The 16905-nt window shown below is 33.7% G+C and overlaps 3 protein-coding genes across 3 annotated transcripts; all 3 read left to right on the top strand.

Moving 5' to 3' along the window:
* The first annotated feature begins 5556 nt into the window (after positions 1-5556).
* Positions 5557-10421, top strand: LOC110671652 (WEB family protein At5g55860). The gene is made up of 3 exons (XM_058135956.1): positions 5557-5986; positions 7269-7468; positions 8365-10421. Exons 2-3 carry the CDS (start codon positions 7304-7306, stop codon positions 10153-10155), a joined length of 1956 nt encoding a protein of 651 aa, XP_057991939.1. The 5' UTR covers positions 5557-5986; positions 7269-7303; the 3' UTR covers positions 10156-10421.
* A 912-nt stretch (positions 10422-11333) lies between these two features.
* Positions 11334-13004, top strand: LOC110671640 (uncharacterized). Its single transcript, XM_021834155.2, has one exon. The coding sequence runs from the start codon at positions 11535-11537 to the stop codon at positions 12066-12068; it is 534 nt and encodes a 177-aa protein (XP_021689847.2). The 5' UTR covers positions 11334-11534; the 3' UTR covers positions 12069-13004.
* Positions 12381-16763, top strand: LOC110671663 (uncharacterized). The gene is made up of 8 exons (XM_058137182.1): positions 12381-12420; positions 12589-12685; positions 13116-13204; positions 14784-14845; positions 14934-15019; positions 15113-15418; positions 15557-15640; positions 16126-16763. Exons 1-8 carry the CDS (start codon positions 12381-12383, stop codon positions 16622-16624), a joined length of 1263 nt encoding a protein of 420 aa, XP_057993165.1. The 3' UTR covers positions 16625-16763.
* The last annotated feature ends 142 nt before the right edge of the window (positions 16764-16905 follow it).

Below are 16905 nucleotides of genomic sequence, written 5' to 3' on the forward strand. Positions count from 1 at the left end.
ACAAACTGCTCGACTTACATTGATACATACAACATTTCTATATTTACATCAAAATTATTTACAAGGGTATAAAATAATACCCATACAAAATGTTCAGGGGTCCACAATTCGATAGCAGCTCACTCTGCTGCTTTCTCCTTGCTCTTATCTGCGACAGCGAAATAAGCTATCGCTGAGTATAAAATACTCAGTGGTGCACAATAAAAATTTAAAATGCAATATATAAATCATTCATTGCCAAAACACAATTTAAATATTTCTCAGTCATATTTCGCAAATCTCAAAGCTCATAATAACACCATTTTGTCAAATAATCTATTAAACACAGTTTAGTCAAACAATTTCATAAACACAGTGTTGCCAAAGTCATACACAACTTAAGCCATGACACAAAATTTTCGATCAATGCCGTGTTGTACACCACGACAAAGCAATCTACAATCCCATTAATCGAAATCAATGAGGGAGGTGGCTAGCTAGCTAATGAGTACTCATCCGATCTCAACCTCAACTGGTAAACCAGAGAGGGAGGAAAATAAACAATCTCAACCCCATAAATGGAGGAGGAATAATGTGATACTGTCATGCTAAGTGTGAACATAAAATCAATTCAAAACAATTTATTCAAACAATTTATGAGAATTCTGATCAATTTCCAAAGTCACATTTACGATTATAAAATGGCAACACAGTACATACTTAATCAAAGAAGTCAAATTTTTGAGATTAAAATATTTAAACAAGAATTATTGTGCACAAACCTGACTTGAGTCGCCTCTAAGCCTTGACTCAGTCTCTTCGAATTTCCAAGTCTTTTTCAGCTGAAACACACAGTTTCATAGTGTTTTAGTACCATAACTTAGCATAAATCCAAAAATAAATTTCACTCAATTTTTACCTAGCTTTAATGTGCTAATTTCGACGTTCTCGAAGTTTTTGTGTTTCGGGTTACTATTCACTACACTATTCAAGTCAAATTGTTGACTTTTTAAGGCTTAATAGGTATGGGAACTCCAACTTCACCCACATACCACATTTTGGTCATTAAATTGTTGGTTTTGGTCATTTTCTCAAAGCTTAAATCCTTTTGGCCAAATTGTCAAATTTTCAGTTTTGGTGCTCCAAGTTGCACTGTTCCATTGGCAATTTTACTGTTGGAATTTGGCAAAACTTCCTTCATAGAAAATGTTCCTTAATGTCTTAAGTTTATTCTCCTTTTTGAATCACCCCAATTGGAGTTTTGTAGTTCAAGTTATGGCCCTTTGAATCAGGGCTACCGGATGGAAAATAACCCAGATTTTCTGAGCAAAGTTTGGTGCTGGCAGATTTGGGTCACCAACTTGGGGTGGCCAAATGGCTTGGTTGCTGGCAGAATTTGGACTTGTGTTCTTCATGAAAGTTTTAGGTCTATGTCTCATCTAATCACTGGTAAAATTTCAGGTCAATTTGACCTGCCTAGCTCGAGTTATGACAAAATGAACAAATACTGTTCATTTGGTCAGTTTATACTGATGTGCATCGCTCTTACTCAACTTTGGTCAATTGGTTCACTAAGTTTTGGTCAGTTTTTGGGCATGGTTCCTAAATGAAAATTGTGTCATTTTATGTCTATTTTCATCCCCAATTGGTGGCATATCAATTGGACTTGTAAAATTTCCGTTTTGGTCCTTCAAAGTTGGCTTGGTCATGCTGCTATAACCTCCGAATTTAACTTAATTTCCTACCATTCCCACACAACTCATTTGGTCACAATTGACCATTTTTCACTTCACAATAGGTCCAACATGCTATTTACTCATTTCTCCAAATTTTTACCTCAAAACCCTAGGCCTCCAAACCCTAATCACACAAAATTGTTGCATTTCATCACATTTAAGCATTTCAATCTTACTACCATTCTCATACAAGTTTACTAACACATTTAATTTATTCAAAACACATCATACCCTCATACATCCATGGCTAGCCAAAATTTCAGTTTGGTCCTCCCCACATATTTTATTTCATTTCATTAATTTCTAAGTTAAATTAACTTAATACATGTGCATCAAAATTAAAATTTCAAAGTAAATTACTTACCTTCACTTGAATTCCAATTCTTCAATTTCACTCCCTTTTTCCTTTTTTTTTTCTTCAAGTTTTTCTTCTCCTTTTTACTCCCAAGTGATGTATCTAGGTCTAAGAGTGTGATTTTGTGTTGGAGTTTAAGAAATTTATGGGAAGAAACTAGAGAAAAGCAAGCTTTCTAAGTCCAAAAATGGTGGAAATGAAGAGAAAATGAGAGAGAGAAATGGGAGAGAGGGAGTGACGGGTGAAGAAGAAAAAATTTGAGTTTTAACTTTCTTTTTTTTTATCCTTTAATTTTAATTGGTCCCTTTTGTATTGTATTTATCCATAATTTCCTAAATTTTAATTATAGCTTTATGATGTCATTAATCCTTATTTTCTTTTTTTTTTATGTCTTTTGTCTTATGGAAGACCAAAAATCAATTTAATTAATTTATTAATTATATGACTTATGGCATCATGCATGATATCATGCATGATGTTATCTTCCTACACCTTTTTAACTTTTTCATTTTCTCTTCTTTTTTTTTTCTATTAGTTCTTTAATTTAATTCTCGATTCTGAAATTTTTTTTTCTCCGATTTTATTTGACAGTTAGGTCAGGAGTCAGCTCTCGGGGTCAATTGACCAAATTGCCCATCGCCGGTTCATTCTGGTTTGCAAATAATTTCATATTTCTTCCGGCTCCCTGACCTAATTATTTGACTGGCTTAACAGTTCTTTTTCGTGATTTTCTCTTTTCCACTGTGTTCATAAGGATCCTAAGGACCGCGGCGTCACATTTTACGGTTCGAAATTTGAGTTTAAAATGACTTCGCAGTCGTTCCCAATGAGGTCACCCATCGCTGTGACTCTCGACTCGTTTAACTTCTTATGTTCTGTTTTTCTTATTTATACATAACTAATTGAACATTACTAATTATTTGTATTTATAGTTTCTCTAGTTGTCTTAAGTATGGTTCTAATCCCTTTAACTGTCTGGACCGACACCGGTCACCGGAACAGTGAAATATACCAGGCTATACAAATAGGGGTGTTACAACTTTATGGTATGGCTCATGAGTTTAATTTCTCCATAGTTTGTGCGACTCTGTATATCTCCCTTATTTTTAAAAATAAATACTAAAACACTCCTCCTCTATTCATCAGAGATTTTTTTTGAGTTTAGAATCTTGTTAAACAATTTAGTTAACTATGCCACTCTAATATCTCCCGACCACTTCCATACTTCAATTAGTATTTTATTGGGTCCACAGGTTTTAACCACTTTCATTCTCTTAAGTGTTTTCTTTATTTATAAAGATCTAATTCTTCTAATATAATTCACATTCTTTTCTATTATTCTGTAGTATATATTCACGCTATTACCATTTTGACTATTATTAAAAAGATCATCAAAATAATTTCTCTATATTTCTTTAATATCCTCATATTTTATCAATATTTTTTCTTCTTTATCCTTAATGTACCTAACTTGATTGAGATCTTGACATTTCTTTTCTCTCCTTTTTACTAATCTATAAATATCTTTATCCCCTTCTTTAGTTTTAAATTTCTCATATAATTAATGAATAATTGATGAAATTACCGACAAAAGGACCTTAAATTATACAAACTCAAAATTCAAGGATGAAGTCAGTTTTAAAACTGAAATGTCCCTTCAATTATTTTTATTTATCATTTTTTATAAAAAAATTATTCATAATTATTTATCATTTTGAAAGATTAATAATCAATTAATTATTTTTTTAATATTATATTTATTTTTATTAAATATAATAATTATTTATATAATTTTGTTAAAAAATTTTGATATCTCTTTTTTTTTTTAAATTAAGAAATATTTTTGTAATTAAAAACAACGAATATAGTTTAAAAGTTACTATTTTTTTTAAGTAATGTTAAGTAAGAAAATTAACTTAAAAAATATGTGACATCAAGCTAAAGAAATCTTTTAATACAAAATTAAAATTAAAATATTTTACGATATAAATTAAAAACATACTAATTAGCCTACAAATAACGTGATAAAATTACCTAATTTTATCCATTTTGTTATGGTCTGACTGAAGTCGTTGTATTTGGCGGTGATGGAGAAGTGTCCTTGCTGGCCTGACATTCCCCTTTCCTTTAGTCTTATACTCTTGTCGTACACAGTAGACAAGATTGCCATTCCGCTTCCACTACCGGCCAAACGTACAACCTATAAAGCTACCCCTCCACTGGGCCAGGTCCTTTCTCTCTTTTCTCTGTTACTGTGCTTGTACCTCCTTCTCAACAGGCCCTTTACTTAATTCTCATAGCTGAATTAACACTTGGATAAATTTTGAGAGAAAAAAAAAAAGAAAGAAAATAATTTTTATTTTTTATTTTTATGTTTAAATATATAAAAAATAAAAAATAAATAGTATAAATTTCACTTTTTTTTTAATTTTTTATTTTCTCTAATTAAAAAAATAATTAAAAAGAATAAAATTTATTTTCTTTTCCCTTCTTATTTTTCATCTCTCATCAAAATAAGGAAAACAAAAAAAAAATCTTTCAAAGTTATTTTTTTCTAATTATTTTATCTTTTTATTATTTTTTTACCTATCCAAACATGGGGTAAAGCTAATTGATACTAATAAATCAAAATTTGTACTCAGTTATTTAATTTTTTATATATATAATATAAATTTATAAAAAAAATTTATATATATACATAGATTAATTTCCATTAATGCATCTTACAAAAGAAATTTTTCTTTTTTTTTTTAACTTTTAGCAAATTAATTTTAATTTTAAATATACAAATAAGATATCCTTTCAATTTGGTAAAAGCTAAAAAATTAAAAAGCAAAAATGTAATTTTTAGTAAATAATCAATCATTATCAGAGTTAACTCTTAGAGTTTTGGTTTTTTTTTCTATAAATTATTAAAATTTATATTATATTTTATTTTCAATATCTAAATTTTACGTTATTTTATTTTTTAACTTTGAAATTCATTCAGCATAATATTTTCTTTTATTGAAATACATTTATTTAATTCTTTACCTTTTAAAAAAGTATCTTCTAAAAAATTAAAATATAGTCAATTTAAAAATTAAATTCAAGCTTATCGAATTCGATCTTCACGCATGCCCACAATTAAGATACCATTAAAATTATTTTATATAAATATAAATTTAATTAATTAATAATTATTTACAATGTAACTATTCTATCTTCGATATAAATTTAATTATCATATTTAGTTTTGTATTTTTTATTAATAATTTATATTTTGAAAATTTAATAATTTATGAAATATTTAAATTTTATTTATTTAAAATTTTAAATATAAATAACTTATAAATATCAATATAAAATATATACTATATTTAAATATTTATTTATATAAACTCCACGGGCGGATTGTAACAAATAGACAAAAATACCCTTGATTCTAACTGGAAAGACAAAGCAGCACGAAGTGCGAGTTTGAGAAAGAGACTATTCACGTCCTCTCTCTCTCTCTCTCTCTCTCCATTTGACTCGCTGACGCTGTTTTAAACTTTCTCTGAACTGTTCAAATTTTTCCATCTCTCTCTCTCTCGGCATTTCAAATCACCATTTCGATTCTCCAAGACGCCTCCTTCTCCGACTTTTCATTCACAACTCAGAGATTATCCAAGAAACTGTTTTCTTGGCTGAAAAATTCATTGCCAAATTTTCTTGAAGATTCTTTCCTCCCCTTTTTTTGGGATTCCTTGGTGGGTTTGATTCTTTGTGTCATAAGGTTAAAAGGTTTTTTCTTTCCCTTTTTTTCTTGACATCGATGAGATCATGAAGAAGGTGATCAACAATCATTTCTCTTTTCCAAATTGAGTGATGATGTCAAGATTGTTCATTTTGACCGTTTGGTTTTTCTCACTGGAGCTTGATTAGGGTTTAGTTGGCTAAGTAATTTTAGGTATTATTTCCTTTTTATTTTTTATTTTTTTGTAATTTTCAAACGCATAACCTTTTTTTTTTTGAAAAATATGAGAAACTTTTTAGTAGCTTGCTCTGTCTGCCTTCTTGTATCATTCATTTTCATTTGTTTCTTTGACGTGAGGCATTAATTATGCTTTATTTGTGAAATGTTGGTAAGTTGGAAGAGTGTTTGTAACAACTAGATGTTGATGTTAAGCTTGGTTTGAGCTTGAATTTGTGAGCTATTTATTGGTAAGTATTGTTCTTGTGGTCATTAGTAATGATTTTTATTGTATTGTCTATTTGGGCACTGAGAATTTAACATCAAAAAATTGATAAGAGTAATTTGGTAATTTGTGGATTCAATTCGTGAAGAACTAGCGAACTGATTCTCTATATAGAAGAAACATGAAACATGTTCTGGCAGAGAAATTATGAGAACTAAAACGAATTATGGGGAATTTAGTTGCTTTAGAAATGTATTTTCTAGAGCTAGTTGCAAGAAGTGTTACTTTTTTATTCAAAATTATCTCTATAAATTTGTGAGAAATGAAGCCAGATTTGGAATAAATAATCTACAGAAAACTAACAAAGCTAGTTCTTGCTGGACATGCCTGTCCTATGTGTTTATCTCATGGGTAACAGTTAGCATTTATAAGCGGGTGATTATAATGTCCTATAACAAAAGTTTCAAGTTAGTGTTGTTAAAAGTTTGCAGACAGTCCTGTTTATTATTTGTTTATTTGCATTTTGGGTTCATGCTTCTATCAGGATAGTTGATAAGATTTTGTGGCGCATTCTACTTAAAATTTTATTGGCTTAGATGTTTTATGAAGTAGTATTATCATTGTTGATCTCTAGAGAGAAAGATGGTGTGTAAAAGAAAAAGAAATCCATTTCAGTCAAATGGAGCTATGGTTAATAGTGCCTAGATTTCCCCTTGGCTTTCAAGTTCATGTGTTTTGTGTTTTGAAGGAGCATCTGTAGAGTTATGAAGTGCATATGAATCAAGGAACACAATTTCAGTGGGGAATGGGATGAAAATGCAACAGAGTGCTGGCTGATTTGGTGACTTTGGTTATGCATGCATTGCATGGTCTTTAATGTATATGTCCTGTAAATCTATTGAACAGTATATGCGGATTGTAGTTTACTTCTATCTTCCAAGAGATGTTTGATGTGTATTAAGTTTGAGATTTTTACTTGTGTCTGTTTCCTTAATATTTTATAGGAGTATTGTTTTATTGTTTTATTGTCTTTTAACAGGTGATATTTTGAGAATATAAATTAATTAAGTGGTATGGGTGCAAAAGAAGGTCAAAGTGCTACTGATTCTTCTAAAGTAGTGGGAGAGATTGATACTAGCGCACCATTTCAATCTGTTAAGGATGCTGTCACGCTCTTTGGTGAAGGCTCTTTCTCAGGAGAAAAACCAGCCATCAAGAAGGCAAAACCTCATGCAGAGGTATTAGCGATATTTTATTATATGATATTATAAGAGATCATCTAAGTACTTCTTTTATTGACCATATACCCTGTTGATAAGTTAAACTTCTATCTCATTCATAAGTTCTGTGGATCTTTAGCTGTGTATAATACTGCAACCATATGATGTGAATGCTAAGCCGGTTTTCCTTTAGATTGTTGTATGGACAAAATCAAATGAATCACAAATGATTCAACTTCTTATATTGCAATTTTCAAAAGCAATATTGTTCTAAGAAATTTATGCTTGGATTTAATGATACTACTTTTTTTTTTAGCTACGCATCATGATAGTCAAAAGTCAACTGTAAAGTTTTCCCAATTGTTTTTAAAAGGTTATAATTATTGGAAATATTTGATAATTAAATGGAAGAAGTGTTTTTTCTGATTCTGATTGTGTTATGTAAAAGTTTCTCCCTATCACCTTTTGAGATTCTTTGATGCTGTATTGGAAGTAAACTCAACTCAGTAATTATATTCATTAATCATTATAGACTTAGGAAGTTTAGAGTCCTATTATTTAGGAATTCTATTACTATTACTATTACTATTTAGGAATTCTATTACTATTATTATTTAGGAATTCTGTTAGGTTTTATATTCCTAATTTGTTTAGGTTAGTATTCCTAATTATTTAAAATTAGGCTAGTTGATAAATTATAAATATCTATGTCTAGGCATTTTATTTGGAGAGCTTATTATTATGATTATGATTGAGAATTAATAAAAGTTCTTCTTTATTTGAGAATTTTTTTCTCAATCCTTCCTCATTCTTCTATTGGTTCTACATCAATTTGGTATTAGAGCTTGTTCTAACATTTGTGTTCAGTGTTCATCTTGTTAGCATAATTGACTTATTTTGTTTCATTACTGAAGAGAGTTTTGGCCAAGGAGACACAGCTTCACGTGGCCCAGAAGGAGCTGAACAAGTTAAAGGATCAACTGAAGAATGCTGAGACAACTAAGGCCCAAGCACTAGTTGAACTTGAAAAGGCTAAAAGAACAGTCGACGATCTGACCCAAAAACTCAGAAACATCATTGAATCTAAAGATTCAGCGATTAAGGCAACAGAAACTGCTAAAAATCAGGCAAAGGAAATTGAAGGAGCAAAGAATGGTGATGCTTCTGGATCTGATGGTGCTAGGAAGCAGGACTTGGAGTCTGCCAGGGAACAGTATATGGCTGTATTTATTGAACTTGATGCTGCAAAGCAAGAACTCCGGAAGATTCGACAGGGATGTGATGCATCCTTGGAAGCAAAGCTTGCTGCCTTAAATCAAGCTGGAGAAGCAGAACATGCAGTCAAATCAAATGTGGAAAAAGTTAGTGAGCTTTCTAGGGAAATCTCAGCTCTACAGGAATCAATTGGGCAAGTGAAGCTAGCATCTCTGCAAGCCCAGCAAGAGCAAGCAAAAATATTTGCAGAAAAAGATGTTCTGAGGCAGTCCTATAAAGCTACGTTGGAAGCATTAGCAAGTAAACTTCTTGCATTGAAAAATGACTTTGATCCTGAACTTGCCTGGAATCTTGAAAAGCAACTGGCTGAAACAATGAATGAGATCGATGCTCTGCAAAAGCAGATGGAAAATGCCAAGGCTTCAGATCTGGATTTAGTGAAAAATGTTACTTCAGAGCTAGATGGTGCTAAGGAGTCATTGCAGAAGGTGGCAGAAGAGGAGAGCTCCTTGCAAAGTTTGGTGGAATCTCTTAAGTTGGAACTTGAGAATGTGAAGAAGCAGCATTCTGAGTTGAAGGAGAAAGAGGCTGAAACAGAGTCCATTGCTGGGAACCTGCATGTCAAGCTCCGCAAAAGCAAGGCTGAGCTTGAAGCAGCCCTTGCTGAGGAATCTAAAGCAAGAGGTACTTCTGAAGAAATGTTCTCAACTCTCCACCAGCTATCATCAGAAGCAGAGAATGCACGACAAGAAGCTGAAGAAATGAAGCACAAGGCGGAGGAGTTGAAGAAGGAAGCTGAAGCAACCAGGATTGAACTTGAAGAAGCAGAGAAGAAGTTGAGGGTTGCTCTGGAAGAAGCTGAGGAAGCAAAAACAGCAGAGACAAGGGCGATCGATCAGATCAAGGTGTTGTCTGAGAAAGCTAATGCTGCACGTGCTTCAACTTCGGAGTCTGGTGCCAAGATCACAATCTCGAGAGAAGAGTACGAGTCTTTGAGCCGGAAAGTTGAGGAGTCTGACACATTGGCAGAAATGAAAGTGGCAGCTGCCTTGGCTCAGGTAGAAGCTGTAAAGGCTAGTGAAAATGAGGCTCTCAAGAGGCTTGAGGTGATGCAGAAGGAGATTGGGGATATGAAGGTTGCAACTCAGGAGGCTTTGAAGAGGGCGGAGATGGCTGAAGCAGCCAAGAGGGCAGTTGAGGGAGAACTTCGAAGGTGGCGTGAACGAGAGCAAAAGAAGGCAGCTGAAACTGCATCAAGGATTCTAGCAGAGACACAGATGTCATTAGAGTCATCTCCTCGCCATTATAGGATTCAAAAGCAAAACCCAGCACCCCAGAAAGTTATTGAGTTTCGGAAGATGGAGAAAGATAATAGGACTTCTGTTTCCAAGAAAGTACTTTTGCCCAATCTCAGTGGCATCTTCCAGCGAAAGAAGAACCAAATTGAAGGTGGATCTCCTTCTTACCTGCCTGGTGAGAAGCCTGTCTAACACCTGCGTTTGCAATACCTTTGTGTGATAATGAATGGTTGAGAGGCATTGTTTATGTGTTGATTGTGTGTGTACAAATATTTGAAACTAGTGGAATCAAATTCTACAATCTCTCCTCTGTTTAAGGAAGAAAAAGCGAATATCAAAAGATCATGGTAAGCAAGTTTAGGGAAGTGTGGATTTTGTATAGAGACAGACTATTAGATTAACGAGTTCCTCCTCTAAGGGTATGCCTTAAATTAATGGTTGAGGATCTGCAGCAGTAATGAGTTCTTTGTTTAAGCGTTTTCGTTAAATTGATGGAAGCCTGAGCAATGGTGAACCAGAATTGAGTGAAGGAAAGCATATTCTAAGAGGGATAACACTCAAAGCAAAGTCGCTATAAGTTTTATTGATTTTAAAAGCAAAAGGTGGATGAAAATTCATTATCAGGTTTGAGGTGGGGTTACTTTCTTCACCAACCCTATCTTGATTAGCTCCTGAGCAAACACAGCACTGGATGGTTAACAACCATACGAGGTGCATTTTCCGTTTCAATAAAATGAATTGCTTACTGGAAAGTGGATACATTAATGGATGAGTGAAATGAAAGATAGTTGCTACCATGCTTCCATTTGTCATCAGCAAGTCACTTGGGCTTTAAAAATAGATCATTTGCTATTTATTATTTTGGAGTTAGTGGTATTTGGTCTAATAAATATATATATTTTTTGAATATCATACATTATGTTAGTAATTTAAGAGATTTTATATTTCTTTGAATTTAGCTATAATCATATAAATATAATTAATAAAATCTAATACTAAAATATAATTATCCATGTAATCAAATATTTAAAATTTCGTGTATTAAAACTATACCTACAATTTTGTATCAATATATGATGGAAGGATGAAAAGTATTATTTGATCTAAAGGGCTATTAATTTAAAGTAAATATTTGTTTAAAAAATATATTTTATAAATATAAAATTAATACATATATTTTTAAAAATTTAGCCAATTGTGACAAGTAGTAATTATTTAATTCATGTTTAAAAATACAAGATTGCATATGCAAAATTCGCCCGTTATTTTTATAAATTATCAAAGTTAAAAAGATTATAAGAAATGGATGGCAAGAACAAAGGTTTTTTAATAAATAATTTTAATTATGTTCTAAAGATTTTATAAGAAAAAAGTTTTATTTTTTTTTAGGGAAGAACAAAGAAGTTAGCAAAGTAAGGGAGTGAGAAATAAACAGAACAGCAAGATGTCGAAGACTGCCTAGTACTACAAATCCGCGCTTCCCACACCACTGGAACTGAGGCTTCTAACTCTATCCCCAAACTCCTTTGCACCTATCCCTCTCTAAAAGCTCTTTCTTTTATTTGTCTGAAATGGCAAGCAATAGAGAAGGTCCACTTTCATACGCCAATACTCCATCATCCTCTTCCTCTCCGATCGCAGTTTCTGACCATCTGGATGCTACCTTCCTCACAGTAGACCCATCTGGTTCCCACCTCGGCAGCGCCTCCAATAGCTTCCAAAACGACGCTGGTTTTCTCAACGAAAGTGCCAGTAGTAGTGATGCCGAGTTCGGTTTCTCTACGCCCGAGTTAAGGCAGAGCCCACTTGCTGGAACTGTGCAGTTCTATGAACGCCACGTCTTCTTATGTTACAAGAACCCGTCTGTCTGGCCGCCGAGGATCGAGGCTGCGGAGTTTGATCGATTGCCTAGGTTGCTCTCTGCTGCTGTCATGGCTAGGAAGGGTGATTTGAAGAAAGAGGCTTATTTTCCCCTTTGCTCTTCGTGTGGCCGATTTTTGGCTTCAGTTTTGATCAGGGTTACTGTAGTTTTAGTGCATAGAAGTGGGTTTCTTTTGATGGCTTGTGGATTGGTTCAATGTGATTTGAAGGCGTGTGACCTATAGCTTCAATTTTGATTTAGGGTGCTCTTACTATTTCCTAAATTCAAATGTGGTCTTGATGATTTGTGGACTGGTTAAGTTTGAGAAGTGACCATGGGATCATTTGAATTTTTGGACTCATTTGGAGGTGTTTGATTGAGTATGAATTTTTTTTGTGGGTTGGTTCTCTTTTCAGTCTTTTGGACTGGGGCTTGTGGAAATGTCCTGTAGGAGTTTTTGAAAGTGCCCAATTTGTATTTACTAGACTGAGGTTTGATGTGGGTTTCTTCAAATTCATTTGACTGAGGTACTTCAACAAGTGTTTAATGGTGTGATATGGTCTCTGTTGGTTTTGGCACTGTTGCTCTTAGTTTATGTTAGTTGAAACATGTTTGGTAGCTTACGGACTGATGATGCTTTGAATGATAATAAGTTCCAGTCTATTACAGTTTGATTCTGTGATTCATAGTGGACTTTTGGTGTCCTGTGGGTTGGCTTTGTTTTTGAACTCATTGAAGGATGTTGATTGTAAGTTGTTAAATAGGCTTCTGGATTGAGGTTAGACTTGAGATGCATTTGGGATTGATCAACAGGGATTTGGGGTTTTTGACAAGAAAGGTGTATCAGGATTTGGATGATGCGTATAACTGTTTGAGATGGCAGTTTCCATAATGTGTCCATTTGTTAGAAATTTTAATGTCAGGGTTTCACCCCCTCCTCTTCTCTTAAGCTATATTTAATGTAGTGACTAGGACTTAGTTGAGGGAGAGCAAATTTCTATCTTGAGATGCTGCCTATTATTTATGCAATCAAGAAAAGGTAAAAAATTATAATATTAGGTGGCCATCAATAACTGCTATGATTATAAAATTTCTCAGAGAGACTGAGTGAGGCACTTGGACCTCGCATGATGAAGTGTTATGAATTATAAATGCTATGATGAGATCTTTTTTCTTTAAATGCTATGATGAGATCTTTTTCCTTTTTCTTCTTGTGATTATTGAACTTCTTTGATTCGTACATTGCAGCAAATGTTTTTTTTTTTTACAATTAAATTCTAATTCATATCAGCATCGAATTTGTTATGGCTATTCTTTTGGTGGATAATGAGAAGTTGGTTTCTAACATAGTTAACATAAATCAGTTTAAGATGTGTACTGGTATCTAAGCAATACAGAAGTTTTCACACAGCAGGAGACTTTTACTTATGACTTATGAGTCATGACCAGTTTACTTAATGTGTTTATGCACACTGAAAACTTATGAAAAAATTGATTGATAGATTGGCTGTGCGTTCTTTTGTCATTTCTTTGGTGAGCTTTATTAGCTTATCTTTGACTTTCATTGGTGAATTGTATACCTGATTGTTATGTTTAGTATAACTCAACTCAACTCAACTAAGCCTTTATCCCAAGAATTTGGGGTCGGCTATATGGATTCTTTTTCTCCATTCTAAACGAACGATTTTGGGTTAAATTCCCGAAATATGTAATGCTTCTAGGTCATGTTGTACTACTCTCCTCCAAGTCAGTTTAGGTCTTACCTTTCTTTTCTTTCTATCCTCTAACCTAATGTGCTCTACCTGTCTAATTGGAGCCTCCGTATGTCTACGCTTTACATGACCAAACCATCTCAATCTCCATTTTCTCAACTTATCCTCAATTGGCACAACTCCTACCTTTTCTCTAATACTTTCATTACGGACTTTATCTAGTCTAGTATAACCACTCATCAACTTTAACATTCTCATTTCCACAATTCTTAACTTGGACACATACGACTTCTTTAGTGCCAAACAATCACTACCGTATAAAATGGCCGGTCGTATGGCTGTAAGGTAAAATTTTCCTTTAAACTTATTGGGAATCTTGCTATCGCATAAAACTCTCGTGACACTTCTTCACTTTAACCATCCGGCTTTAATCCTATGACTAACACCTTCCTCACATCCCTTATCTACTTGAAGGATTGAGCCGAGATATTTAAAATGATTATTTTGGGGCAATACCACTACATCCAAACTAACACCTTCCCTATCACTAGTTCGGCCTTCACTGAACTTGCAATGCATCTATGCTGTCTTCGTTCTACTTAACTTAAAATCCTTTGACTCTAGAGTACTTCTCCAAAACTCTAGCTTTCTATTGACTCCTGCTCGCGTCTCATCTATCAGAATTATATCATCTGCAAACATCATGTACCAAGGATATTCTCTTGTATATGTTTCATCGATTCATTTAAAACTAATATAAAAAGATAAGAGCTTACAGCTGAACTTTGGTGTAATTCAATTGAGATAGGAAAATCTCTTGTGTCCCCTCTCATTGTCTTATTTAACAGAATGATGTATTGTGACATATTGTGAATGAAATAAACATAAAAGCTGGATTTTTTTTTGTTTGTCTGTAAAGCAGCCATGCATGTTTCTAAGCTTTATTTGCAATGCCTGTGTTGAATTGCAAATTCTCATGTGCATGCATAATTTAGGAGGATCTGGAAGAAAAATGAATAGGAGATACAGCCTATGGATCATGAATGGATTTAATTGCTGGTTATGTGCACAGTTGGTTATTTTCTTGTTTCATATCATAAATTGTAAGAAAACAAAAATATGGAAGTTTGACTAGTAAATGAATTAATTTGGGAAAAGAGATTTGCATGGCATTTTTGTTTTCCATGCTGTTGACAGCCATTTTTATTTGATTTCTTTATGCTTAATTGATCATGCTGTAAATGTAGTTAATGTGATATGTGCAATTGTGTGTTTCTGCACATGTGCATGTGGATATGCATATTTAGATGTATGTGTTTATTTATTTGGGCTTTGTTTTTTTCTTAAAAACAAGTAAATAAATATCATATAAGCTTATTCCCAATTTTGTCATCTAGACACGCTTAACAATATGTGAGGGGCATGATGGAACTGAGACATCAAATGGAGATGTGTTAATCTTCCCAGACATGATCAGATACAGGTCAATTCATATCTGGTTTTGTGTTTCTAGATCTCTTCTTGAATTCTTATATTTCTGCTTTAATACTGATTTTGAACTCACTGGAGGATGCAGGAGATTGACACATTTTGATGTTGACACATTTGTTGAGGAAGTGCTTGTGAAGGATGGTGAATGGCTTCCTGGAACTCCAGAAACACTGAAGGGTTTTTATGTTTTTGTATGTTCTCATGGGTCCCGAGATCGTCGGTCTGGTGTTTGTGGGCCTGCCTTGCTTAGTAAATTCAAAGAGGAGATAGAATTGCGTGGACTTCGAGGCAAAGTATCTGTTAGCCCATGCTCTCACATTGGGGGACATAAGTATGCAGGAAATGTCATTATATTTGGATCAAGTATTAATGGAGTTATAAATGGACATTGGTAAGTGGTAGATCTGTATGTTTCTTCAATTTCTTATACCTTACGTTTTGATAATTTGTTCATTTCTGTAGCTGCAGTAGATAGATTCATATCCAGATAGATAAGCGTTTCTATGATAACAATCTTAAAATCCTACAGGTATGGATATGTTACCCCAGATGACGTATCCATATTACTAGAGCAGCATATTGGAAAAGGAGAGATTGTAGACTGGCTATGGAGGTAATTCTCAAATTTCTAATGTCTAAGCTGGCTTTTAAATTTTCTTCCACACTGGGGGCACACTTTGGTTGCTGTGGCTGAATATACGATAGATCAGCATATTGCTAGAGCAGCATATTGGAAAAGGAGAGATTGTAGACTGGCTATGGAGGTAATTCTCAAATTTCTAATGTCTAAGCTGGCTTTTAAATTTTCTTCCACACTGGGGGCACACTTTGGTTGCTGTGGCTGAATATACGATAGATCAGCAATAAGATTTTAGATATTTTCTTGGATCCTTTGATCAATTGTGATGAGACTGGGCAATTGAAAATGGAAACTGGCTTTTGTACTAGGAACAAGCTAATACATACATCTATGTTGTTTCTTCCTGATTCCATACATCTTAATTCTTCACATATTTATTATCCCTGTTGATTCTTCTGAATATATGATTAAAAAAATATGCCTATTTTGTTTTAATTGAGAATTATTGCTGCTTTCAGGGGCCAGATGGGTTTATCTGAAGAAGAGCAGATCAAATCCCAAGAGCTAAGGCTCCAACTAAATGGCGAGACAGATGTGGGAAAAGGCACTAATAAGTTGACACAATTACAGATAGACGAAGCATGCACTGCAGCAACAAATTCTAAAGTAGAAGTTGTGAAATGTTACCAGCAAAATGGAAAATCTTCTTGCTGCCAAAATCCTGTCTTACCTCATGAGGAGACTCTAGATGCCAATGAGAAGGGTGTAAAGGTGTCACCTGAGAAGAAGAGGAGCAGCAAGAGAATACTATCCCAGATTAACAGTGGAAAAGGGTTGTCTACATGCAAGGTTTGCACTATGCCAACACGGTTGGAGAGCTGGGAGCATGAAGATACTTACGCAGCTCTTGCTGTTGCCTTTGCTGTAGTATCGGTTGGTGTTGCCTATAGCTGCTACAAACAGTCGAGAGGTGTGTCTTTTTCTCCTTCAAATGCACTGCTTGCAAGATTGTTGTAGGGGAAAGGGCTTCAAGCATGATCCTTAAATCGCATGAGTGTAAGAATGTGTGAATTATTTTCTTTTTCTTTTTGGCTCTTCTTGAAAGTTGAAGTTTGTTAGTTATACATATAATTAATCCATATGGTCTTTTTCTAAACCCCAGTTCAACATGCATTCATGATTTATTAATTTTTCCTTCACATTACTCCTACAATTGGTCGTTGTGCTTGTTATGAGCCATTTGCAGTATGTATTTTGGGTTGTGTAATTAACTTGTAATTTACTACAAGGTAAATTAC

The sequence above is a fragment of the Hevea brasiliensis genome, chromosome 15, assembly GCF_030052815.1.
Source record: "Hevea brasiliensis isolate MT/VB/25A 57/8 chromosome 15, ASM3005281v1, whole genome shotgun sequence".
Taxonomy (NCBI): Eukaryota; Viridiplantae; Streptophyta; class Magnoliopsida; order Malpighiales; family Euphorbiaceae; genus Hevea; species Hevea brasiliensis.

Coding starts and splice junctions, on each gene's coding strand:
- LOC110671652 (XM_058135956.1), top strand. CDS start 7,304: ATGGGTGCAAAAGAAGGTCAAAGTGCTACTGATTCTTCTAAAGTAGTG. Junction 7,469..8,364: donor AGGCAAAACCTCATGCAGAG/GTATTAGCGATA, acceptor TCATTACTGAAG/AGAGTTTTGGCCAAGGAGAC.
- LOC110671640 (XM_021834155.2), top strand. CDS start 11,535: ATGGCAAGCAATAGAGAAGGTCCACTTTCATACGCCAATACTCCATCA.
- LOC110671663 (XM_058137182.1), top strand. CDS start 12,381: ATGGTCTCTGTTGGTTTTGGCACTGTTGCTCTTAGTTTAT. Junction 12,686..13,115: donor TATCAGGATTTGGATGATGC/GTATAACTGTTT, acceptor AATTCATATCAG/CATCGAATTTGTTATGGCTA. Junction 15,419..15,556: donor GGAGTTATAAATGGACATTG/GTAAGTGGTAGA, acceptor AAAATCCTACAG/GTATGGATATGTTACCCCAG.